Raw genomic sequence first — 27,363 nt, forward strand, 5'->3', positions numbered from 1 at the left:
ATAACCAGCTACGAAACACAGCCACTGATTCCCCACAGCAACAGTTCACAATGACACATTTTGACTCCACACACTTAGACAATGATTTCTCAGTTGAGAGTCATTCAGACCAGCCTGCAAGGAGTTACTTTTTTCAAAAGAGAAAAAAAAAAGCCAGAGAATTACTATACTTCTCGTTTCACTTGCAGTTTTCACCATTGTAAAACAAAACTAACACAACCTTTAAAAAACACACGTACACAAAAAAATTGTTCTTAGAAGTTTGGATGGTTATGTGCTTGAATGAGCGAAATGATTGTGTATCTGTTTTTTGCTGAAAGGTGCACTGAAAACACAGTCCATGCACATATGTGAATATATATCTATATAACTATATATATATACATATATATGTGTATATATATATATATATATATGGGTCTCAAATCTAAGTTGTAAGATGATTTCAAAAACATGCTTTTTTATTTTTATATGTACTTATAATCTCTCTTTCCTTCCTGTATAATGAGAATGAGGACCAACGTTCCCATTCCTACAGCCCTGCAGTAGCATCTTTGTACCTTAGATTTTAGCTTTTCTTTTCAGGGATATCCCATGGATGGGGAAAATCAGGTGGATAAAACAGTTCTCAGAAGTAGCTCAAATATATGTATCATCAACTGTCATCTACAGGAAGCTTTAATTTGGTTTTTTAGACTTAACTGAAAGGACATTGCAGAACGCTGGTGAAATGTCTGGAAGTACAACTACAATGGGTATGCTACCCAGAAATCAGAGGCATTCAGCAGAGCGGCAATACCATATATATGGCATAACTTGCTGTGATATGTTGCTATGAATTCTGCCTCATTATTTAATAATATGATAATTAAAACTTCTGCAAATGTGCTTGTTAGCTACAAGGAAAGCCAACATTGGAATTCCAACATTTCTATTGGTATCATATTGAGAAAAATTCTTCTAAGTAAAAATAGCCATTTTGCTTCTGTGCGTTTGCCTACAGAATGTCATTCATCTCTGATCTGTCTACTTGAAACAACATGAAATTTCTTCTGCTCCCTCTGGGTTGCAATGAAAGCTAGCTTAACTACTATATACTAACTGTTCTGCTCCTGTGCCATACGAGACCTTACCCAACCCGATCCCCTCCAAGCTGGTCATAAAATTACATTTTTAAAGAATTTAGTCCAGATGAATTCTGATCCATCGGGACAGGAGAGGGAGATGATAAATAGTTTTGTGCAGCTCAGAAAAGTTTATTGAAGTTTTAAGACTGATAGTTCTGGACAGGAGTGAACTTTCATCTTATATATGTGGGAGAGAGATATAAAATATTCCGCAGAAAATGAAGTCAATTGCTGGTTTCCAAAAGCAACTAAAAAAATCTTCCCAGAAGCAGAAGTGGAAGGCAAATGAAGTGTAGATAAATTAAATCAATCTCTTGACAACACATCCAGAGTTAAAATGATGTCTCCAGACTCTTGTGTTAATTAGTTTGGACAGTGACCAGAGAATCTACTAGGATTTATTCCTCTCAGTACATATACAAATCCTATTAATCAAAATAGATTTTGCATATGTAAATTAAGGAAAATATACCTCCACCTATCCTAAAATTGGAAGGATAACTCCACTAGACTATTCCTATTCCCTCCTATAAAGTAAGACACAATTATCTGGATGAATAGCAAAGAGCAGGGACAAGACTTCTGGAATGTCATACCACTGATGCAGTGCGGGTAATGAGGATGACACATCTTTGGTTCTTGTACCCAAAAAAAAGGTCTGCTGAAATACACCTGGTGCCGCCACAGTCAAAATGCTTTTTAGAACCTGCCTTTCCTTCTAATCATTTTAGAAAATGGGAATCCTAACTTTGCCACAATCATACTCTTCTCAATCACAAAGGCTCACCTTTAAGTGACCATAAATTGGTGCCCAACAAACTTGGGTATTTCTCTATGAATAACATAAAAACAGAGTTAAGAAACTTCGTTCCTAAAAACTGACATCTCTGACCAGCTGGGTGAAATTTAAAGGTTACAGTGGTCGGGTTAGACTATCATTACATTGGCTATGAGTAATAAATCAAAAGCGTTTGGAAAAAGCTAAAACAAATTACATCGTTTGTCCTCTGAAATCATTAAGGGAAGGAGAGGGTGCAAACCACCCTTCCCTCCTCTCCCATCTTTCGTCTTTCCACCCCACCCCACCAAATACAAGAAGCTTACAATGTTCTTTCAAATAAACATTGCCAGGTACCGCATTTTTTAAGAGAGCTTAAAACAATATTGTTGGACTTCAATGATACTTTGTAATATTCATATATTTTTTATTGAATAAAGCAGCTTTGAAGCTTATCAGGCACTGCCCAACAAAACATTTAGTCCAAAAATCTGTCACGAACTTTTTAACCTTGGGCTAACAGCCAAGTATTCTGTACAAGAAAAATTGTAAAATATTTCATAGTTTTAATTCTGAAGCCAATTTTTACTGGCAATCTGTACATTTTTTCTTTAAAAAAAAATAACAAAATGAACGTTAATAAAAAAACAAGGGAAACAACATTTTCAAGCAACCAAACCTGGAAGAGGGGGAGCTTATTCTGAGGGTACATTTAAAATGGAAATACAACTTAATGAAAAGGAAGAATTGCATAGCACTAAGGAGTTAGCCTTCAGCAACACAAAGAAAAGAGAAGCTTGCTTGGTTTTGACAGAAGCCATCGATTCAGTCGTTAGTCGTCCAATATTATGTACACATTTTATATATACTCTGTTTCATTTAAAGTCCTGATTTCTCCAAACTGGGCGGCTTGTTGAGGGCGGCGTTCTCTTTTCCTTCTTTTGTTTTTGTTTTGTTTTAAAGTCCAAACAAAACACTTCCGGACCCTTGGCTGCTCCAGCAATCCTTCTGAAGTGTCCCTCCTAAGTGGAAGTGTCTTTCTGCTACATATTCACTCATTCATTCATCAGAAAAATGAAATAACCCACAGTGCTGTGCGTCTGTGTCCACCAAGCACAGTGGCTTGCCCAAATCCAATCCAGGCTGGACTGCTCGATCCTCACGGCAGGGCTGCTCGAGCCCCGCTGGCCCTTCGGTCCACACGGTCCCAACGTCAGGCTGGTAAAGCTTCAGAAAGCGTAAACAAGCACCATGTTAGTGAAAGGCCTCTATGTCCCTGCAGGCAGAGAGTTAGCATTTTTTTTCCTCTTCATGTTTTTTAAATTAAAAAAAAACACAACAAAAAAAACCCCCACTCTGGATTAGAAACGTACGGTCACAGCACAAGGCTGCATTCTCCCCCCGCGTCCTTTTTTTTCCCCCGAAGAAAGCTCTAGTCCTATCTCAAGACAGACAGCTTTGTTTCCGCAGCTCAAAATCACAGATTAGGCTGAGGAGGGGAGAGGGGGGAGCCCTTTGCTTTCCAGAGGCCTCAGTGTTGCGGAACTTTCGGTAAAGAGACAGTAGGTCCTCTTCATCGCCTCTGCTGTGCATTGACTGGGTAGGCTAGGGTGACGTTGAGAGAGTCGTTGTGCTGGACAAGGGACGTGTGTTGGTAATGTAGCACCAGCTCTTTCAGAGAGTTGTACAAGTTATATGGCTCTGCAAACCCGTACCCCGTCGGCGTTTTGTTTATCACACAGTGTTTTACTTCGCCATCCACCCTAGAAGAGAAAGAATTTATGGAAGACTTAATTTATAATTACAGAGCAGGAAAAAAGGAGAGATTAAAAAGGAAGAATAAGGAACTGGCTACAAGTCATGGAATTCTCTAAATTAACATGGTAAGTGCTGTCCTCTTCCCTCCAAATTCTCTCCTTTCTGAATAGTTTAGTGTCTGCTCTTAAACTCTTAGTGTCTGATATTAAGGCAGCTAAGTAGTATGATGCAAAGAGCCTCAGGCCTGAAGTCAGGGGGACCTGAGTTCAAATTAAGTCTCAGATGCATAACTAGCTCCGTGACCCTCGGCAAGTCACGTCTTTGCCTCAGTTTCCTCATCAGGGAAATGAGGATAATAACAGCACCTGCCTCCTAGGGTTGTGCCTGACACGCAGCAGTGTTCTATAAATGTTAGCTATTACTGCTATTATGAAATACCCTTCAGTGTTCACAGCAGATACGGCTCTGAACTCAGGATCAAGAACCTGGGCTCAAATTTTATCTGAAACTAAGGAACTATGGGACCGTGAGAAAGTCACTGCACTTCTAGGGGCTACAGCTTTCTTAACTATAGAATGGAGAAAATCCCTGTTAATACTCAACACCAAATGAGATGATGGATGGAAAAATACTCTAAAATCGTGTCCTCACATTCAGACTCCACTCAAAGTTCTCATCGAACCCTATTTCCTACAAGAAGATGCTCTTAATTTAGCAGAAGATGGTCTCTTTATCACCATCTTGACCAGCCTTCCCTACGAAAGTAACCTATACCTCTCAGAAGCATTGTTAGCAAATCAAAGTTTATTTTTCAAGGCTACCCTCAAACTATTGAAAAGACATCCTCGAAGTATACTAAAATGAATGGAATGCATACTTGACTTTTTAGAATGTCAATGAGTCTTATCTGTTGACCAGTGCCCAGTATGGCCTCAGTAGGTATCAACTGACAATGGCCCCCTATTCTGGGATCCTTGGTTTCTGCAGGTCAACTCCTCAAAGACAGGGACCTGGGTCTTCTTCGTTCCTCTGATCCCTAGCAACATCTAATACAGTTTGTCCCACATAGAGCCTCCAGAAGTTTTCATTGATTAAATAGATATTGCCCTCGAGAAGGGTCTAGAATAAAATAAAATTCACCGGAAATACGTACACTACAGAGCAAGCAAAGCAGCCCTGTTTGCTGCTCTCTCGGACCAGAAAGGTGCCGTCCCGTTTGCCACGCAAAAGGTTCTCAGCTTTGCTTCGGTTGCTGCTTCCCACATTCCACGTCCTCTCATCATGGTGAGGCAAGTCCTCATCATCTTCCACCATTGAATACTGGCTGCACGGAAACAGAAGGGGTTGTTATACTTAAGGTGCACATTGGCGCGGGTTCTCAGCCACTCTGCTAATTTGTAAAGGATACCCATCGCTACTGTTTGTAGATGGTCTTACTACATCCACAAAACAGGATCAGAGATATAAAGTGGAAAGGAATCTTGGGGGTCCACTAATCCAACCTCTCCTTTTGGCAGATAGAGAAACTGAGGCCAAAAGGGTTTCAAATGACTCGCCCAAGGTCACACAGGTAGCACCATCAATTTGAACCCAGGTGCTCTGAAGCCAAATCCAGAATTCTAGTGGTGACCCGCCTTTCAAAAGCTTCCCTTTTGCTCTGGTCTGACATTAGCCTTGGACGTTTCTGCCTTGTTTTCTAGACGTAAGGATCAGTCAAGTCTCACAGACAAGAGAAAGTTTTGGTCGAAATTCCTTATCGTTCTTATTTTAGAATGGTCAGTTGCTAAAGGTCTTGAAATGGTATCAGCTGCTGTCTTAGATACCCCTTAAACATCCCACCCCCAGATAATCATTGGTGCCTGCTACCAAAGAACTCCACGGACAATCCCAATAGTAAAGAATAAGTACAATAAGCTACTATTTGTTCACAGTGTCTGGGGTATGGACTATTCTAATTAACTCCAAGACATGAGTTTTCAAAGAAAGAAAACAGCCCTAACAACAGATAGAACATAATTTTGCCTCTGATAATGAGGCTCTCTGTACTTTCTTCATGGTCACCATTATGAATGTACATGATCATTTTACAGGGAAAAGGGGAAAAAATGCTGGTCACTTAAACTTTCTGTCTAGCTGGGTTCCATATAAATGGGGGAGGGTTTACTAACTTACCTTGGAAGTTGTTCCAAGCTAATTCCCAGAAAAGAGATATCGAATAAAGCAAACCAAAAGTGCTTTCAGAAATGAAAGGGATTATGCAAATACAAGGTACAAATACTGATGCTCACAACAACCCTGGAAGGTAGGTGTTTATTCTCATTTTACAACTGAGGAAGAGTGGACAAGGCTACCTCTGAACTCCCAGGTCTGGTGCTCTATCCACTATACCATCTAGAAAGCATTAAATTTGGAATCAGAGGAACTGGGTGTGAATCCTGCACCTGACATTTAATATACGTGTGACCAAGGGCAAATCGCTTAAGCTTTGTCTGCTTTGCTGACAGAAAAAACCGGGCCTCAGTTTCTTCCCTTGTAAAACGAGGTGATTCCTAAGGTCCTTCATGGTGTGCTAAACCAATGATCCCTTAGTTCTTATTTATTTATATCCTAAATCTGTGTTCCAAGTGCCATTTATCCCACCCTCAAGAATCAATTAAAGACCTGAGATCTCTATCCAGTGGAGAAATGAAAATAACTTGCCCATTTTTAGCCTTGTATGTGCCGTTCTAAATTACTGTTTCAGGCCCTAACACCTATGGCCTCCATCCAAAGCTAAGAAACTTTGTGATCTAATCCGTGTGGTCAATATACACTTACTCTTCCGTATTTTCATTGCCCAGCCATTCATTCAACTTCTTTTGTCGAACACCTTTTTGAGTCAACCACCTATAATTAAAAAAAAAATTAAAAATCAAGGTCAGTATAATGATATAAAACATATCACCTACAAATGGCTCACATAGTTCACTTTCAATTCAATTCTCTTACATCAAGTATTGGTCCCTCGTCTTCCTCAGCTGAATGAGATCTGGCTTAATGCTGTTCATTCGTTTGTCAATCTCTCGGTACTCAGCTGCTTGCTTCTTCAAATCCTCCTCTAACCTCCGTCTACTATCCACAATTTCACTGATTCGAGACTTTAACTTTTCATAATTATGCATAATCCTGGAGGGAAGAAACAGGCTTGTCAGACGGTGGGCTCATCGTGCGGGGTTTCCACAAAGTTGATAACAACCTTGCCCGAGCTGCATACAGTCCTCAGGACTTCTGTGCCACTTCTAAACTATATGCCACAGAGAAAGTTGGCTGGGACTTCTGGAGGTTAACAGAAGGCCTCAGGGACCCTTTAACCCCCCACTGACCTTTGTATTTCTTTTTCATTTCCTTCACGTTTAAACTTTTCTATGTATTCTTTGCTGTACCGCTCCTGGGTTTGGCATTGTTCTTCAAATATTTTAATTGTTTCATTAAATGCTTCAATAGCTGTTCTTTTCATTTGGATTTCCTGCAATGCAATTTTAATTTTTTTAAAAATAAGACTTGATGTTTCAGATGAAGCAGACAATTTCCATTTAGTAGTAAAACACAGATAAAATATCAGCCTGGATTTGTTCATCTGAGCAGTATACTGCAAGCTGGAATGGTGGGCCTGGAATCAGGAAGACCTGAGTTCAAATCTCACCTCAGACTCTTACTAGCCACGTGATTCTGAGCAAGTCACTTCACCCTGTTTGGTTCAGTTTCCTCATCTGTAAATGAGCTGGAGAAGGAAACGGCGACCCCTCCAGGATCTCTGCCAAGGACACCCCAAACAGGGTCGCAGAGAGTCAGACATGAAAACTATTTCAAGTTGTATGAGGATCGGCCTGTCCTAGCTAAACCTTCGATCTCCCATCTAACTCGGGTTGCTAAACACAGAAAACACTGAAGTTTTTGTTGGAGTCAAAGACTTAGCGCAGGCAAGATGGTTTTAGAAGTGATGTCCAGATCAACGAAATCAACACGCCACACCCCTGTGCTTCATCTACAGACCTTGCAAAGGAAAAGGGCTCTGCAGCATTTCCTTCAGCTGTCCTCTTGTTCAGAGGCGCTCCCATGGTGAATCAGCGTCTTATGGTGTTCATGTCTTTCCCTACCTCCTACTTTCTGCCCCAGAGAAGGGTTTGCAAAGAGCCAAGTGGAAGAGACCAATCTCAGAGAAGCCCTTGGGATACATACATATGTACATACGTACATAACACACCCCACACACATAACTTCCAAGATGATGTGGATGACTAGATGACTTCCAATGCTTAATCAGTGCACCCAGGACACTAGTGAGGTATTTAGCTTAAACAGAAAAAGGACAAAGACAGATTTTTATGTTATGTAACTGCATCTACTGTGTTGAAACTACATATATATATATATATATATATACACACACACACAATACACACACACTCACATACACATACACAATACACACACAATACACACATACACACTCACACACACTCACATACACATACTCACATACATAATACACACACAATACACACAATACACACGCACATACACACACAATACACACACACATACACACACAATACACACACACAATACACACACACACAATACACACATACAATACACACATACACACACACACTGACATACACACACGTACACATACTCACATACATAATACACACACAATACACACAATACACACACACATACACACACAATACACACACACAATACACACATACAATACACACATACACACTCACACACACTCACATACACACACATACACATACTCACATACATAATACACACACAATACACACGCACATACACACACAATACACACACATACACACACAATACACACACACATACACACACAATACACACACACAATACACACACACACACACACACACTCACATACACACACATACACATACTCACATACATAATACACACACAATACACACAATACACATGCACATACACACACAATACACACACACATACACACACAATACACACACACAATACACACACACAATACACACATACAATACACACATACACACACACACTGACATACACACACGTACACATACTCACATACATAATACACACACAATACACACACACATACACACACAATACACACACACAATACACACATACAATACACACATACACACTCACACACACTCACATACACACACATACACATACTCACATACATAATACACACACAATACACACAATACACATGCACATACACACACAATACACACACACACACAATACACACACAATACACACACAATACACACACACACACTCACATACACACACATACACATACTCACATGCATAATACACACACAATACACACAATACACACGCACATACACACACAATACACACACACATACACACACAATACACACACACAATACACACATACAATACACACATACACACACACACACTGACATACACACACATACACATACTCACATACATAATACACACACAATACACACAATACACACGCACATACACACACAATACACACACAATACACACACACACACTCACATACACACACATACACATACTCACATACATAATACACACACAATACACACGCACATACACACACAATACACACACACATACACACACAATACACACACACATACACACACAATACACACACACACACTCACATACACACATATTCCTCAGTTTTTTAAAAAGATAAATACATCACTAGGACCACAGGAATATCAACTATAGATTATTATAAATAACTGCATCACGCACACACAATTTACTGCTCAGGTTTTTGTTTCTTTTCTTTCTCGTAAAGACAAGTACATAGAATCACAGAAGCGTCATTAAGCCTTGGATGTCATCTAGTTCAGACCCTTCATTTTACAGATAAGGAAACTGAGGCCCAGAGAGGGCGATTAATTTCCCAGTATCACACAGCTAAGGAGGGACTGAGCTATGTCCTCTGACTCCCAGTCAGTGCTTCCCAGTTGGTGACCAGCTTAAAATCCACTAATTCTGAGGTTGAAATCTGACTCTAGGAATAACTTACCTGAGATGTACGAGTATAATCTTCATATAATCTATCATATTCTCTGCTTTTTTCTTGGAATTGAGTGTTATATTCATGTAATTTCTTTCCTACAGCTTCAATATTATCTTCTTTTACTACTTGATCCTAGAAAAGAAATTAGATTAATTTTTTAAAATTGAGCTAATATTTTGCATATTCGATTTATTATTAAAGTCATAACAATAAAATTTGGCCTTATTTTAAAAAAAACTATAGGAACACAAAAAATTCCATTTAACTATTTGTAAGAAGGAAAGGGCATTCTCAATTGTAAAATTTTCAAGCATGATTAAAATATAAATTGGTGAAACACTTCAACGAGTGTTTTTGCTTTATTTTGAAATATTTAAGTAATTTGCAAGCAATATTTTGTCAAAGTCTAGTCATTAACTGGAGCCATTTACCTGCTGATATTTGGATACTGGATAAAGTAATTTCACATCCAGTTTGGGATTATACTGGGCTAGAGATTCGTTCCGGTAGTGGTTTATCAGTTCAACCACAGAGTTGAAAGTCAATGGGTCAGAGAAGCCATATTTCCCATCTCGGTGAAATATTTTGATTAATTTGTTATTTCCTCCTTTCCTGTGAACAAAATATGTGAAAGCAGTATTAATCTCTAAAGTGCAACTTTTCCTATTGAGGAAAGTGTTTTAAAGTCTGCCTAAGAGCTGATATCTCAACTCCACGCAGTCTCTCACCTAAGTGTAAGAGTATAGTCACCATGCATTTTGGTGGATGCATCTCGAACCAAAAAGGTACCATCTGCTGTATCGCGCAGCTTTTCATTTACTTCTTCCCTGATGCAAAAGAAAAGTAACAGGAATAAATGCTCACTTCTATGACACGGTTGTTCTGGTTTCACAACTATAATTTTTTTTTCCTTCCAGATAAAATCTCTCTATTCTGTGTTTTATTTAGACACTGCAATTTTTTCCCCTCACTTAAATGTCTCTGTAAAAGCAAGCACATCAACATGAAAGATACAAATGTACTCAACAGCCCTGCAAAAAGTTCTTTCTAACTATTCTAACATCCCTGAACAGTCTACATGGCTAGGAAGGATCTCCTCTATCGCGATATAAGCTTCCAAAACCAGTGTTCATTTTTGGTAGAAATGAGAGGATTAAATCCCACAAGTTCTGCTCTTGAGCAGAAGGTCTGACTTCTCACTCTGCCTCCAGGCACTGCCCTTCCTAGGCATGTCAGACAATAATAAAGCTCTGAAAGTATTTAATTTCATAAGGCATCAGGCCCTCATTGCTTCTCAAGTCCCAGTGACTTTTTTTGGTCATCTCAGGAACAGAGCCAACTATGCTTCGTGTTTATGTTGGGAGCTATCTTGAAAAAGGACCCTGGCAAGCTGGTGTTTTTCCTGTTCTTAATAATGTGAAACATAAATGGGACCTATACCATCACTCTGTGCTGCTGCCTTACCTTGAGATGTCTCCCCAGTACCACTCAGCATCTTGTAAGGACATATTGTTATTCATGCCGTTGTTAGCTGGTACAGCAGTGGGTTTGGGTGGCTTAGGAGGCAGTGCTGCAAAGGATGGAGATGGGGGACAAAGTTTATTTTCACTCCCAAGTACAAGTCCAGAATAAAAAGTATACCTATCATTCTTAGGACAAATGACATTACAATGTATGCAAAGAAATAGAGTCCCTCAAAACAGCAATTCCTGAAAACACCTCAAGTATTCTCATTTAAAAGTGACAGAGTACTATATTTCAAAGTACGCAGCAAAAGACTTCAGAGTATAATACAGAAACTGAGTCAGACCAAGCGACAAAAAAGCCAAAATAAAATACATTTTCCAGTTTACTTCTAAGAAAATTGGTGTCCTCTTCATTTCATCAATAAGATCATCCACATATGACCATGAGAAACCCAATGATCTGGCTTAACTTCCTCTTCCTATTTAATTACTGAGGAGAAACTTGGTTGCTCTCTTTCACAAATGCTGCTGTGGTAATAAACCAGCCCATCTCCAGCAGCATGCTTCAGGAAGAGGAATTAGGTTTCTCTGATCCTTAGTATTTTGTGCACTGATCTGCCAAAAACCACTTTAAGAAACCCATCTGTGACCTAAATATCCTTAGCGTTAAGCGTAATATTCTGCTGAATAAATTGTGTTCCAAATGCCAAGACTAATTAAAAACCACATCCCCTTTCTCAATGTCAGAGCAGCATACATACACTATCGGGTGCCAAGGAAGATACTGCAGCACTTCTGAATTACTAGCTAGGGAAAGGAGCGAGGGGGAAGGACAAAGCTGGGATCAGGATTTAGAAGGGGGGTGGGGGGTTAAAAAAAAACAAAATAAATCTTGAATTAGGTGAGGAGGCTTAAGTTTCAAGTTTTAAAGCTTCTTTTAATGGTTTTATTTGAGAATAATTCTGCAGCTCTTTGTGTAGATAAATTAAGTTTTATAAAAATGAAAGAACAATAAATGTAAGCCCAACTCATATCAGTTTTTACAATAGCTTAAAATGAACATGGGCAAGTAAAGCTGCCTATCTGACTTAGAAGAGTTTCAAGGCCAGGAATTAAGTGGTAAGCATTGTTGGATTTTAAATGCTCTTGCCCAAAGTACATGGTAATGTGCTATCACTGCAAAGTCCCAGGGCTTTCTTTCACATTCTGCCTCCTACCCCCCCACCCCAAAGAGCAGAAGCAAAAAGGATGCAACATTTTAACCACAAAACAACATACAATAACACGCCCAAACAGCAGTGAATTAAAAATAACAAAAGGCAGAACTAGAAAGTCGGAATTCAATTCGCCTCCATCCAAGTAAGAATAATATGTATCATAATATCCTGGCTTCTCACATAAACCGACAATTTCTCAAATTTCTATTATGTTACAACTCATTTTTATCTGTGAAAAAAAAAAAAAAGAAAAGAAAGAAATCCAGAATAGAAATCTAAAGAGGCCGTCTGACAGCAGCTGTCAAAAGACTAACATGAACTAGCCTTCCACACACAACCATACACTGCAGCGTTACCTGGAGGATCCATTTCTATGTAAAACATCAAGTCTGTGCCACAATGTATATCTGTCTTAGAACAGTCTATATCCAGGTCTTCCATATTCCAAACAGTATTGTACATTTGTATAAGAGTTTCCCTGGTTAAGCTCAGTTATAAGAAAAGAGTCAGGCTCTCTTTGTAATGGTGTCTTGGAATTCATTTTAAAACCTATAAGGGGCTGCACTGTAACCTATTACATCATACGCCCCAGCCAATCAAGTCAGAATAATGTCACCAGAGCCCTCCTGCTTCATCATTTTTGTTCTATACTAATCTTAACACTACTTCAATCTCCGGTAGACTGTACATTTAACAGGACTGCAATGTATGCAAGCCCATCGACTCAAAAAGGTCTTTAAGATGACGGCTCCTTCCTAGCACGGAGTTTTCTAATTCATTTTTATGACTCCTTGCAGCATGGTACGTTCCACTGTTGGCAGGTTGACAAAAGCTGATATGCTGCAGCACGTAGCTTTTTTTTCTCCTTTTTTTCCCCTTTCCCTAGTGCTTCTGGGTTTAAAGATAGCCAGGTCATTTCTTGGTTTCAAAATCTTACGAATATGTCAAAATTCTGCATTTAAGGTAGATTTTATATTCCTAAAGTAGCAAAACACTAACAATAAGACCCAAAACCCTAAATACTGAAGGATATACAAATTTTATTCTGATGTCATTCACTTGAGTGTTTTAAGCCCAGAGACCTTAAAATGTACCACTACATTTGAGGTATATTTTATATTAGATTGTACAGAAAACCTTTCTCCTCTCTGAAATACTTTAAAGCTAAATTTAATTGTATGGACCCCTCCCCTGCCAAAAAAAAAAAAAGGAAACAGGCAAGCAAGTGAATATGAACAGAGAGGGTAAATACAATTGTCAGTGCTTATTGAGAACTGAAGTAATAAAATGGAACAAAAGCGGGTAATTTAATATGCCTCTCCGAACACACATGGTTTGTCCATCACAATACAGACAGTACAGTATAGCTACAAATTATTCCTCACCCCCCATTTCCATCACTACAGTTACTCTGCTACGAATTCTTTCATAGAGGAGAAAAATCTCATCCAGTTTTCCACTCCCTCTGGAGACCCACACATCACCTCCTCAGCATTTAAAGATGTGGATCTCATATACATCTCTGATCCATTTCAGCCCCCCTGAATTACCTCATGACACAGCTGACCCTACTGGGAAGCCTGCGTACATCCCCACTATGAATCAGATGTACCCCATTCAATGGATTCTAAAGAAAGAAGACAAACCTCTCCCAAGACAAATGGTGCCTATCTGCACAGCTATGCAAGTGAGCAGAGTCCTTGAAAAAATGCCTGCATTATTTTTTTAAAATTGTATATCATGCATTTTTTTAAAGACAATATGAAGAGTACAGATGGCACTGAAATTTATTCTTAGGATTTTCATCCAATCTGGACACATACTAAATGGACACTATGGATAAAGCCACTGAAGTACGTGCATGTACTTGTACTATATGTGTGTATTCCCCCACCCCCACCCCATTCCCAAGATTACACCTCCAAATTCTATTTGTATAAGGTAAAAGGTTACTTAAGAGAGGTGAAGACACCTAAAAAAAGAGGGAGAGGTTGGGAATGCCTACCCTAAGGAACAATCTTTTTGCTTAATATAAGGCTTGTAAACCTCCCCTCCCCTTTTTAAGGTTACAAATAAGATATCATACTAGCCCCCAAAAGAAAAAATTAAAACAGTATTTTCAAAGCAATTCCTTTACAACTTTTCAGTTAGCCAACTGTGGACAGCTACACTTGTACAATCAGGTTAGCACTTAACCCAAACCAGTCTAGCTTGCTGGGATACCATATGGCAAGCCAGTACAGGGAGGACAGAGAGACAGGTGATTTTCCACTGCCTCCCTAGGACCTGGCTTAGGAACAACTTCTAACCAAGCACAATGTAATTATCTCCTTCTTTCTCATCCAATTCAAACACTGCCTTTCCCTCCTGTCCCTCCACACACACTCACAAAAACTACTCTAATTCATCCCCATTCTACCACTTAAACCTCCCCCCAAGTCACAAAATCCATAAGCACCAGCAACATTCTAAAGGAATGAATCTCATGCTTTTTTAGGAGAGTGAAATCCAAGGGGGTGAGCTGGGGGGGAGGGGGAGGGGAGAGGGGGAAGACAAATCAGAAACAACTTACTTTGTAAGTTATGCATTGCAAATGTTTTCCTCTGAAATTGCTGGATCCAACAATGTGAAAAATCTACAAAGCCATTTTTCCACCAAGAAAATATAAAAAGCCCCCAGGCCTCCCCCAACTGGATGGTGAATTGGTTCCAATCTTGTCTGGACCAATTGTGGGGAGGGGTAGAAAAGTTTTCCTGAAGAGAAATTCTACAGCTTTCAATTAATGTTCCATAAAATCCACTAGGAAACGGCTGAAACATGTAGTCAGAAAAGCGGAGCCCTCCTCCTGCTCTGCTCTGAACAGATGCAACCTCAGTGCAGTCCGAGGAGATCCACTTCTATCTGGCTCATCATTAAAAAGCAAACTCAATTTCAGTACTGTACTGTGGAAAAAAAACTCAGTCGTTGGCACGTCTCTCTCAGATAAAGATCTCGGCTTCATGATTAACTTGGGCAGGTTCAAATATTTGCTGAGCTAGGGATTTCAGGTGGGGGAGGGAAAAGCCAGAGTCAAAGTAAAAGTTGTCATCAGCTAACAAGTGGCCAACGCGGGGCTAACTTTCTCGTTTTAGCCGAGCACATGAGAGAGAAGGCCATTGTAAGCAGACCTAAAATAAGCTCTGTAACTGGCTGCAGGACTGAAGTAACCAGCAGTCAAGCAAGGCACTATGAGCAGCCAAACACAGGAAGTGGTTGAGCTAGTTCAGCAAAAAATAGAATCAAAGCTTTCCTTGTAAAGTTCTGAAACTCTCAGAACAACCCAGGCACATACAGAGTAACTGGCTCACAATCCTCGTGGGCACCTTCTCCCTTCTCCCTCCTCCTCCTCCACACTTGTGTGGAACCGCTACTACAGGTGCAATCTGAAGACCCTTATGAAGTAGCTCTATCCGGGGCTGAGGCCATTTAATGGAACTGGCAGGGGAGGGATTAAAAATATAGATTCCAAAATATTTGTAGGGAGGGTTCCTCAGTCAGGCTATTATTATTAGGCATGAATAGAGCCCTTCACGACCATGTGGAAACTTCCCTGCAGTCATTCCTATGAGGTTGATTTTGCCTGACAGTTAAATGACCACACCATTTTCTAATAATTAAGAGGTGTGTCTGAATTATGTTTATCTGATGGCCACACAGGGCAAAGGACAGGATGGAGAAGTCACTGGGGTCAAATCATCCTGGAGGATGTTTTCATTTCCTGCATGTGAGGTAGTTATAGGAAAGGAGTGAACCATGAAAAGTCTAGGCTATGCTGTTAATGGGAGGCACATTCCTCTGACTGCCCAAAGGGATCACAAGTATATCCGTGTGAACACCTCTACGGATGCTGTAGGTGCAGTAAGAGAATCTATACCACCTCCTTTCTCCACACAAAAGGGCAGGGGGAGTCAAAACCAAGCTACAGGAGAAATTATCGTCAAGTATTCTTAGCCACATGCAAAGACGCTAAAACCTACAACCATCTCACGCTTTTCTGCTTTCTATTCTGTGCTTATGGTAATAACAGTCATCACCTCTTGACTCCCTTTGAAGCTAAAGGGTGTTCCCAATACCCATTAGACTTCACCCTTGGAAAGCAATCCAGCATTCCACCAAGTGATCAGTGCAAGGAACAGAAACAGCCATGTCCTGATACAGAATGAATAGATCCAGATACAAAAAACATGCTTCAGGATTACTCTCAAAATGAAGACAGTGCACTGACCAAACACTCAAGTGTTCCGACATTCAAGAATGACTTCGAAAGCATCCCTTTGTGGACTAACCCATAAAAATCCAACTTTTCCAGCAAAAAGCCACAGATGAATAATATTTGCCAGCTACTCTGCAGGGTTAGCGTGTAGCCAGCTCAGATGCTGTTGCACTGAGAGCAGCCATTTGTTTTTCTACAGCCCATCCCCTTAGAAACCTCTTTTCTTAGCCCAACTACTCACAAGAGTTATCACACTTGAAGAATGATCACTTCAATCAAATGCAAAACTGACAAGATTCAGCCGCTTTCCAAACCAACCAAGATATTGATCATGTTTCAAAACCAAACTATCCGCCAGAGAGGATCTGAGAGAGAAAAGTCTTACAATACGTATTTGGAAACGCTTTGTTTAAACAATCTTCATGATTCAGAATCTTCCAGACTCTTCACAAATTCTGTTATCCATGCAGACGCTACGATATTGCTGAAAATAGGGGATAAATCACTTCTCAATGCATCCTTCTCTTGGATGAATACTATTGGGGAAAAAAAGGCTACATTCATAATAGCTTAAAAAAGGGCGCCCTCTGCTGGCAAAACAGAGAAAGCGTGCAACAGTTTCCTGACAGAAAGTTACAACCTTGATCTCAAAGGCCACCGCGATTAAGTCGAATTTTCAAGTAAACTAAGAGTTTACTTAACTCAATGAGATTCACTATGAGAATTCGTTTATTATCAAACAGTGAACACGAACCCCAGAGAGTGATTATCTAACAACCAACAAAACGCCGACAGGAATATTTCCTAACCCCCAAAAATATATATTTTCTCATTTTTTACTAGTATATGGCGTCCAAAAGACATAGTCACCTTGATAAAACTTAACGTATTCATAAAATTTGCTCACATATCAGGTCTTAAAAAAATAAAATGTAACTTCATCTCCCCAATATTTTACAAGGTCTAGTTCAAGCAGCAAACCCCAAATTGTCGTCCCTAATTCACTTCCTTGGCTGGCACACTCGAGACAAAAATCACCCAGCTTCTCTGAATCTTAGAACACCATTAAAAATTTGTTTGTAACAAATAAGCAGTGAAATAACTATTATTTTACATAAATTTTCAAAAATGTTTTAGAACCAAACATGAAAAAAGGCAAATATGTAAACTACAAATTTTAAAATAAAGGCTTCTATATAATGCCAAAATTTTCAGTCCTTTAACTCTCACAACATACATTAATACTCTTCAGATAACTGTTGTGAACTGAAAGTTTTTTATGACATAAACCCGTCACTTTTTACAATCAGTGCTTAACAAACTGCTAATAATAATTCTAGCATTTAAACAGCACTTTCAGAATTTCCAGGAGCCCTATAACTAGCATCTCCTTTTATATTTCAGACAACCACAGGAGACAAGAGCTGTTATTATCCTCATTTTACAAGTGACTCTACCAGGGTCACAAAATTATTGTGTGTCTAAGGCTGCATTCGAACTCAGGTCTTCCCCAAACCAGCACTCTCATCTGCTGTGCTGCTGCCTCTCTGCCCAAATCTATGGCCTCTGTCCTGCTTCCCCCTTCCTCCAAGTCAGCCAAAGGGGGAATTCCTAGCCCTTTCTACCTATTTGTACCCACAAGAAAGAAGTAAAAAGGTCTGAGGATGAATGAAATAGAAGGGACCCATTCTAATCCCCTCATCGTAGAAATGAGTGACTCCCTCAAGGTTACCTAAGTAGTACAGAGCAGGGCCAGAATGTGAACCAAAGCCAACAAAAACTCCATGTTCAGGACTCTTTTCCCACTGCCCCACACTGCCCCTCCTCTCAAAGGGAGCTGGAGCATGCCCTCAATTTACAAGCTGTAGTCATAAATGCAGGCAGATATCTATTTGCATAAGAACTATCAAATTAAAAGTTCCTCCCTTTCCACAGGGATTATTACTCATTGGGTCACAGGAAAAAAAAGTCTGCCTATCACCTGATGGACAACGACGGCTCCTCCCTCCTGGGCCACTTCCCTTTAACCTCCTGTCACTTTCAGAGGAAGAGGAAAAGCCTGCACAGGCAAACCCAAAGTAAAACGCAGCAGTAAGTCCGAGAAAGAGTAAAAAGGAGGAGGAGCGGAGAGAAAGGAGAGGGAGAAGAAAAATGAGGAGAGAAAGAGAGCTAGCTAAGGTGCACACGCATCACCATTCTCCCTCGTCTGGGATGAGGCAGAACTAGATTCGTTCTCTCTCCAACAGAACATGGCAGCACCTTCCTCTCCGTTCTTTCCTCCTGACCAATCAGAACACAGATGTTTTAAAATTTCCATTTCTTCCCTTTGAAACCAGTCAGCCCTCCCATGGTCTATCAAAGCTTAGATCCCACAGAGCATTAGGGAACACCAAAAGCTCTTCCCTCTGCTCTAGGGCGTGCTTGAAAATCAAACCTAGAGCACTTCAGATTTATGCATCAGGTTCAGCCTGAATGTACTGTATTATATTGGAGGTTAAAAATTAACCTTGGCATTTGCAAGGGGCAGTGAGGGAGAAGGTGGAAGGCAAGGACAATTTTAAAATTTTCCTCACCTGACTTAAAGGTACAACTTTATACTTCAATTATTCCTCTTTAGTATCTGTGACCACACCAGGAACACTTGTCAAAATACTTATGACAAGTCCTATTCTAAGCCACAGAAATATTGCGAAAAACTAAGCTTTAGTAAACTGTGGTTAAAAAGAGGATAAACTAATTATTTCAAATAAACACACCAATCTAGCAGTGTTAGAAAAGAGTGCTGGGGGCTTTCCAATGAGAAAAGAGGAGGCAACAGCTTATCAACCCCCAACAAGCAACATACTGCACACTGGGAAAGGTATAAAAGCAATGTAAGATGTGATCCTGGAGATCCTGTGATCCCATGGGATGGGAGTGGGGTGGGGGGCTGGATGAATGGAGGAGGAAAGAGAACGGAATATGCATTTCTATGGCTTCTACTCTACGTGCCAGGTGCCTTGCTAAGCACTTTACAAATATCTCATCTGACCTTACAACACCCTTAAGAGGTAGAAGCTGTTATTATCCCCACTTTACAGTTAAGGAAACGGCAACAGTTTACTCTTTTGTACAACTGGGATGTGAGCAGTTAGGTGATGCAATGGATAGAATATTCAGTCTGGAGTCAAGCAGACTCACCTTCCTGAGTTCAAATCTGGCCTCAGACACTTACTATCCGTGTGACCCTGGGCAAGTCACTTAACCCTGTTTGCCTCCGTCTCCTCATGTGTCAAATAAACTAGATAAAGAAATTGCAAAGCATTCCAGTATCTGCCAAGAAAACCCCAAATGGGATCATGAAGAGTTGGACACAACTGAACAGAAACAAAAAAACAGGCACGTGATAACATTTCACCAGACTGCCGGGAGAATCAAATAATGTAGGCCCATACTGTTGGAGATGGAAAAGGCTTTCTGTGCCATCTAAGTCCAAGCCCTTTGTTTTACAATTGAGCAAACTAATGCTCCAAAAAGCTACGTGACTTGTTTAATCTCCTGAATTCCACATCTGATGCTCTTCCCACTATTTCACACAACACGATGATGCATATAAAGTGTTCTGCATGTAGTAAAGCACCATGAACGCCAGCGGCAACAATAATAATAAATGTAATATTTATACGTATGTTATAATTACTACTGGAGACGAGGGTAATTTGGGTAGTGAGGACGATGGTCTTTAAAATCAAGCTAAGAAACTTGCACGTAATCCAGAAGGAGCCGGGTAGATCCTAGAATAAGGAGAGCAATATGATGCAAACAGCGCTTAAGGAAGTTGTGGTTGGCAGAATTTTGCAGAATAGATTTCAGTGAGATCTGACAGATCTGCTCAAACTGTACCTGAGTCACAAAAGTGTGAGATAATGGAGTCTAAGTCTGGACTAAGGGTGATGGTGGGAAAGGAGAGGAAGAGTAAATCCAGTGCAGCACGGGGACAAGGAATCAGGACACAGGAGATCTAGTCCCACCTCTACATGCATGATTTGGGGTGTGTCACCATGGAAATGAAGGGACTGAATCAGAGGGTCTCTAATGTCTCTTTCAGTCCTAACATTTCTAAGACCACAACACATTTCAAATAGGAAATAACAGGTTTCTTTTTTTTTAATCCTCTAATGTAAGAAACAATACTGCTAACTATTTTATTTTACTGACTTAAGAAAATATTTTTATCAGTTACCAGCATCGTGACTGGGAGTGTATCATTGCCAGAGTAAAAGTACTGAAAGGTTGACGATTTTTTCACATTGACTCTTTAACATCTCAGAACTTTTCGATAATTCTGTCCGCTTGGCCTTAAGAAAATCCTATGCTAAGCTTCAAGGCCCAGCTCAATGCACTCCTCACTGGTCTCCCTCATCTCTGAATTCCTACAGAGCTTAGCACCTGTTCCATATAGTTCATCCCCTAATTATGAACTATTTTGTATCATTTGCTAGCTTTCATACATTTTTTGGACTAGTCTTTCCTCCTAGACTACACTCCCAAACAGCTGGAACCAACCACTTTATCCTACTTTCAACACCTAGACCAAAGCAATGCTGGTCAAGCAGCAGTCAATCTTTTATGATCTGGTCATAGCCTCAAAAGAGAGGCCCATCATTTTCCTACATGGGCAGTGTGAAGAGTCAACCAATCTCAGAAACTGTTCGCACACCTCTGCTACGTAACATGTGAGAGTATTCCCAATGAGAACATAATAATGCTATGTGGGTAAATTTCTGTACATGAGTACACCTCCAGAGACTCAGAATCTAACATTTGGGGGTTTTTTTGTTCTTATACTCATAGCATGTACACTATATGTATAAAAGACCAGCATTTACTTCATTTCAATACTCGTCACATTTCCAGCTTGGTCAAGGGGATGGGGAGCCCTCTAGAAGCTAGTCTTTGAGAATTTCTTGTTTGGAGCATTCTGGAAAGCCTGCTCCAATACCTGCCAGTTTAAGGATTGGCCCTCCTATGATATTCTAGCCAGCATAAATGGTTTTATTTATAACTCTTTCACATAAATGACTGAGCTAATTCTCCTGTGATATTTCTTCACCTAATATTAAGTACAGGTACAAACCTTTTTCATAAAGAAGCTTTAAATATGTATTATGAATATAGGCACAATTTAATTGCTGTGTTTGGTTTAAATTAGGGATTAAACTTATTTAAAGAAATTATCCAGTTTACACAGAGCAGCCTAACGCTTCCTATGTGCTAGGACCTCTCCCATAAATACCACATGGTAAATTCATAGACCCAAATATAAATCCAGTACAGCTAATTCTGCATAGACAGGCACCGGATCTGTGTACAAGGATACCCCTTATAGAGGGGCACAATATTAACACTACGCAATAAATAGTGGGACGTATGAACTACCTATTTTTTAATAATGAAAGTGAAATTGCCACAATGCTGTGGAACAGACTGAGAAGGCAGAAAGGACCTTAGGGGCTGCCGGGACCAACCCTCTCCATTGTATAAAGGAGGCAAAGGCTCAGCGTTCACCACTACATCCCACTCCCTCTCAATAGCCAGCATGTATACGGTGCTTTAAAATCTGAAAGGCACCATTTCATTGGATCTTCAAAACAACCTTGTAAAGGTGTTATTATTACACCCATTTCATAAGTGAGGAAACTGAGGCCAGGAGGCTAAGTGGTAGGTATGAAACACCTTCTAACAGTGTACTCTTATCTTTCATGACAAGTTTCTAACTTTTAATTCTCAACATAAATTACAATTAGCGAAACACAAGTTCCTAGCTGTCCCTAAATTTCACTTCACTTGACCCTTCCTTAGCAGGTCCATTCTAACTAACCAGACTCTGTTTAACCCCTGGTATGTTTTGGTACATAGCAGTATAGCACTGGCATAATACACTAATTTAAAAAAAAGGGTAAATATCTGCATCTGAATATATACACAGAGTCTTGAAATCTAAGTTCTAGGGGATTTTTCTTCTTTCACCTACAACATAGACAGCATAATATAAAATACCCCAGCATTTACTTCTCATCAATACTCCTGCTCCATTTCCAAACTGGTCAGTAGGGTCTTGAGAGAGGAGCTATCTCACAGGAGGAAAGACCTATGATTTCAAACGAAAGCTACCCCATGAGTCTGTTTCCCAGTCTGCTCAGAAGCTGATGGAACACGGACCAGCCTGCTTTCAAAGAAGTATCTGGCTTGTTACAGTCTGCTGCAGTGAAGATTCTGGCTTTCCATGGCTTCTATTATTGAAAACGTGTTTCGTTTTGTTTTTTTGACAAGACATCTCTCTCAGCATACTGACTTCCAAAACACACACTGCAAAATACTTCAAATTAAAGAGTCACTATAAATTCCCTACTTTATAAGTATTAGAAAGAAAAATAAGAGTGTCAACTACTGAAAACAACCCTGTCCAAGTGCCCTGTGGAAGAAGGAAAGGAAACAAGGACCTCTATGCTCTCATTTAAATTCTGAAGTGCTGAAACCAGTGAACATGCACATCACGAACTGACTCTCAGCTCAATTTTGATCACTCAATTAATATGCTTTTTAAATGAAGCCAAATTCTACAAGAGGTTAATAACTGTCAAGAAAAAGGAAGAGGATAAGGCAAGAAGAGCTTCCTTAAACTCTAAGAAGATAAAAAACAAAATAAGGTGGGGCTGACCTGGTGCAGGCTGTCTCTCATTCCATTCACTGGAGATCAAAAGTTCTATTGTTTTTATGAGGTTTTCGGCATGCTCGGAGCTGCAAAAACCAAAGGTTCTTATTAGAAATCTTTTGCTTTAAAAAACAAATTAGGAAACATACATCTTTCTCTATAAAGAGGAGAAACAAACATGTAGAACCCATCAGTGGGCCAGCCGCTTTAAAGCATATTAGCCCCCCGCTAAACTGAAGGTGTAGGACCACTTTATCAAACATATGACCAACATTTTTCCACACAAACACTTACCCTGTAACTGAAGATCTGAAAAGCACAGGGCTGAAAATTTCAGAGAGAGATCTCGCATTCAAAAGATTTTTGCTGGAGGCTTGGCAGAGTCTAAAGAAATGTTTTAGCAAATACTGAAGTGTGAGCCCATGCTGATGAGGGATGTGAGGAGTCCTCATAAGCTTCTTTAGCATCTGGACATTCTCTTCTGTGCTCTGTAGTTCTACGAGGAGAAACAGAAACTGCTTCAGAAATCAGCCAATAAGCTGCCAGCAACCGTTTCCACCATTTCCCACAACTCCACAAGAAGTACTAATTAGAGCAAAGCTAACGCCAATTTTCATGGGGAGCAGGGCATTTGTTCTTCTCATTAGAAAAAGTGTTTCTGTGACAAGGTAAGATCTTAAGCCAAATGGAAATCTAAGAGACACTTGGCACAAGCCACAACTGAGTGTTCACTGGTGGGTGATTGGCTAACTTGGAGATGTACCAGATAAGTGACACAGGTTCTGACTTTTAAGGTTACTAACCACGATATCCTGTCCCAAAGAGCACGTGACAAGAGCATTAGCTCTTAGCTAACATTCATCTTTTGTGAACATATACCCTAATGATCACCCAGAAAGGAAAAAAAAGGGAAGTGGGCATATTCATTCACCAGTCTCCTGTCCTAATTCTTCGAAACTACCAATGAACCTCTGAACACTGTGTCCTCTGCTGACAGTGAACTTTGCCAATACTGATAAAAGGTTAACAATTAGCCATTTCAACATGTGGACACATCTTTCTTTGGTAAATTTCTATATGATGCCTTGGTGACTAAGGTACAATAGACAATACAGTTTCGTGTTGTCAGTTTAATATTAATATTTTCTTATTCAGAAAGAAGAGTTTATTAAGCTACTGTGTGTAAAGCACTTAGAACTTATATTCTACTAAGGGGCTACAGGAGAAAGCTGGATGGCTCAATGAAAAGAGCACTGTGCCTAGAGTCAGGAAGATCTGAGTTCAAATTTCACCTCAGACACTTACTACTTGGTTGTCCCTGGGCAAGTCACTTAACCCCTATTTGCATTAATCCACTGGAGAAGGAAATGGTAAACCACTCCAGTATCTTTTCCAAGAAAACTCCATGTTCAGCATCCCTGGGGTCACAAAGAATCAGACAAGACCAAAGAACATGGGGGATCCCACAGATTCAATAATAAATGTTATATACGTAACATAAATACTATGTGATTTTCAGGGTGGACTGGTGAGGAGAGAACACCTAGGAAATAAGGAAAGCCTTCCTGAAGGAGGAAGGGAGCATTTGAACTTTGAGGAGAACTATAAGCTCTAAGAGTCAGAGGTAAATAGGGAGAGTATTCCAGGCAAAGGGGACAGAGAGTTTGCGCAAAGCTGGAGGTGGAAGATGTAGCTTCACTGGGCTGGAGCACAGTATGGAAGTTCAAACAAAGTGTAATTAGAAAAGAAAGCTGGCTCTGTAAACAACATTTAATTAAGTTTTTTGAGATCTCTAAATGTATGTTTAACTGAGTTGTCTAAAAAAGGAAAACCAACCTTGTGCTACAGAAATCATTTCACTGTAAATTGTCCCTGGAATGACAGGATTTGGCAGGTCCAGGAGATATCTCTTCAAAGTGTCTGATAGGACCTGTATATCAATCACATCAAAGTCCACAGAAGAGGCATCTGGAAAACAAGAAGAAATACAGTTTAGGTGTCATGAATTTTAACATATCCGTAGCCATTAAAAATACCTGCTTCCTAAGCCGCAAACCAAAATGTTGTGATAACAAGAGCGGTCAAGTATCACATCGACATTACCTCAACATTTCGGATTGCTGCAGTCACAAATACACTGTTTGAACCCTACAAATCAACACACACTTATCTTTAATTTTTTGGAAAAACTTACATTATGTTACAGAATTCCAGCAACTGTTAATCATCAGGACGTCAATGTATTAGTTCACAAAAAGATACAGCTATTTTCCTTCCGATATTTCCTTCATAAACAAAGGTTTATGAAACATCTACTCTATGCAAGGTAATAACAATGGCTATTTAGATAGCCACCCAAAGCAGCTTCTAGAATTACTGTTCCAGTGCCTGAGAAAAGAGCTAAGCAACGCTATGGCCGATTATTCCCAACTGGCTCTTAATAAAGCATCAGAAGCAAATCCATGCAAGACACCAGAGGCAAGTAAAACCTCACCCTCATGAAATTTATATCCAGTTATGTAAACCAAACATGTACATAAAAGGATAAATACAATCAACAGTAAGTCTATATTAAGCATCTACTATGTGTCAGAGACCCGAATCAAAAGAGAAAAATTAGACAATCCTTGATTTTTTGAGGGGAGACTACATATACGTATTTAACAAGTACATGCAAAATATATGTAAATTGATTTTGGGAGTGAGGCATTGGACCTCAATTAGGGGGAAGCAGAATGCATCTGAGAGGAACTTTGAAGGAAATGGAGAGGGAATAATAGATAAGGAAGCTGGAAAGTTAAATTACAGCCTTTCATCCGAGAAATAATAGGGAACAATGAGGGTTTACTGAATGAGGGAGTGACACAGACCTGAGCTTTAAGACATTAACTCTGGTATCAGGGAGGAGAATAAATTTGAGAAAGGAGACACTTGAAGCAAGCAGGCAATTAGAATGATATGGTAATAATTCAACTGCAAATCCTTATAAACGGTGAAGACAAGGAATTCTGAGACAGGCCACTAAGGCCTGAGTCAGATGAGAAAGGTTCCTTGGAGGAAGGGGAGCTTGAGTTGGGGCTTGAAGGATTTACATAAGAGGAGGTGATGAGAGACGATAGTTCAGGCAGGAAGAATATCATGAGTAAAGTTAAAAGCAGGAACATACATGGTGTTTGAAGGGGGTACAATGAAGGGGATGGCACAGTAATAATAAATAAACAGCCTGGTTTGGCTGGTGATAAAAGTTTGTCAACAAGGTAATGGGAGAATGAAGTGAGGGTATGGGGCTAGACATTTTATAAGGGCTTAATAATTATGGACTTCAGACTCTTTTCCTGTAGACAATGGGAAGTCTTGCTAGGTTTCTAAGAAACAAAGTAGTCTTTTGGGAAGGTTAATCTGGCACTGGTATGTAGAATCAATGTGTAAGATGGCAGCAACCAAGATGGTGGCAAGTTGATGAGAGTCTGGACTGGAGTGACAGCAGGGGGAAGGGGCAAAGGGAAGACATTACAGAGGAGCTGGTGACTACATGGATATAAGAGATGGGGTGTCCGAGGGAAGAATCAAAAATGGTGCTGCTATCTTGAGCCTGAATGGTTGGAATAATGGGCAATAAATATCTAAGAAAGTTTGGAGTCCCTCCAAGATTGAACATAAAATAGAAATGGTGTCCTGAAAATCCCTCACCTTAAGGCCAGTTCACCTCCCCAGCAAACCACATTCTACAAGGTTATGACGCTTGTAAGTACAAAGTAGCATAAGAAGACAGACACAACCAAAAAGTACCAAGACAGATCCAACTGGTATGAAGCAATGGGAGGTAAGCAAAACATTGCCGTCTGTGAGGTGGTGCCTCAAACCACTTTAAGCTCTACCAAGAACAACTAACCACAGATTACATTTGTACTCTGTGTGGAAAGGCCTGTGGGTCACACATTTGACTTGGCTGGCCCTAA

The 27,363-nt window shown here is 39.9% G+C and overlaps 1 protein-coding gene across 4 annotated transcripts in view; it reads right to left on the bottom strand.

Moving 5' to 3' along the window:
• Nucleotides 1-2,308: 2,308 nt before the first annotated feature.
• The window catches only part of PIK3R1 (phosphoinositide-3-kinase regulatory subunit 1), a 97,955-nt gene continuing 72,900 nt past the window's right edge, over nucleotides 2,309-27,363 (bottom strand). For 2 of the 4 annotated variants that reach the window (XM_072606457.1, XM_072606458.1), the window contains 12 exons: nucleotides 25,241-25,372; nucleotides 23,699-23,900; nucleotides 23,411-23,490; nucleotides 11,240-11,345; nucleotides 10,504-10,602; nucleotides 10,207-10,387; nucleotides 9,782-9,907; nucleotides 7,026-7,168; nucleotides 6,652-6,828; nucleotides 6,481-6,549; nucleotides 4,817-4,987; nucleotides 2,309-3,668 (listed from right to left, as the gene is read on the bottom strand). In XM_072606457.1, coding sequence (XP_072462558.1) covers nucleotides 3,479-3,668; nucleotides 4,817-4,987; nucleotides 6,481-6,549; nucleotides 6,652-6,828; nucleotides 7,026-7,168; nucleotides 9,782-9,907; nucleotides 10,207-10,387; nucleotides 10,504-10,602; nucleotides 11,240-11,345; nucleotides 23,411-23,490; nucleotides 23,699-23,900; nucleotides 25,241-25,372 — 1,676 coding nt within the window. In that variant the 3' untranslated portion in view covers nucleotides 2,309-3,478. Of the gene's footprint in view, nucleotides 3,669-4,816; nucleotides 4,988-6,480; nucleotides 6,550-6,651; nucleotides 6,829-7,025; nucleotides 7,169-9,781; nucleotides 9,908-10,206; nucleotides 10,388-10,503; nucleotides 10,603-11,239; nucleotides 11,346-12,814; nucleotides 13,202-15,030; nucleotides 15,620-23,410; nucleotides 23,491-23,698; nucleotides 23,901-25,240; nucleotides 25,373-27,363 lie in introns of those variants that run through there. The other 2 variants (XM_072606459.1, XM_072606460.1) reach the window with 2 other exon arrangements.

The sequence above is a fragment of the Notamacropus eugenii genome, chromosome 4 (genome assembly GCF_028372415.1).
Source record: "Notamacropus eugenii isolate mMacEug1 chromosome 4, mMacEug1.pri_v2, whole genome shotgun sequence".
Lineage (NCBI taxonomy): Eukaryota > Metazoa > Chordata > Mammalia > Diprotodontia > Macropodidae > Notamacropus > Notamacropus eugenii.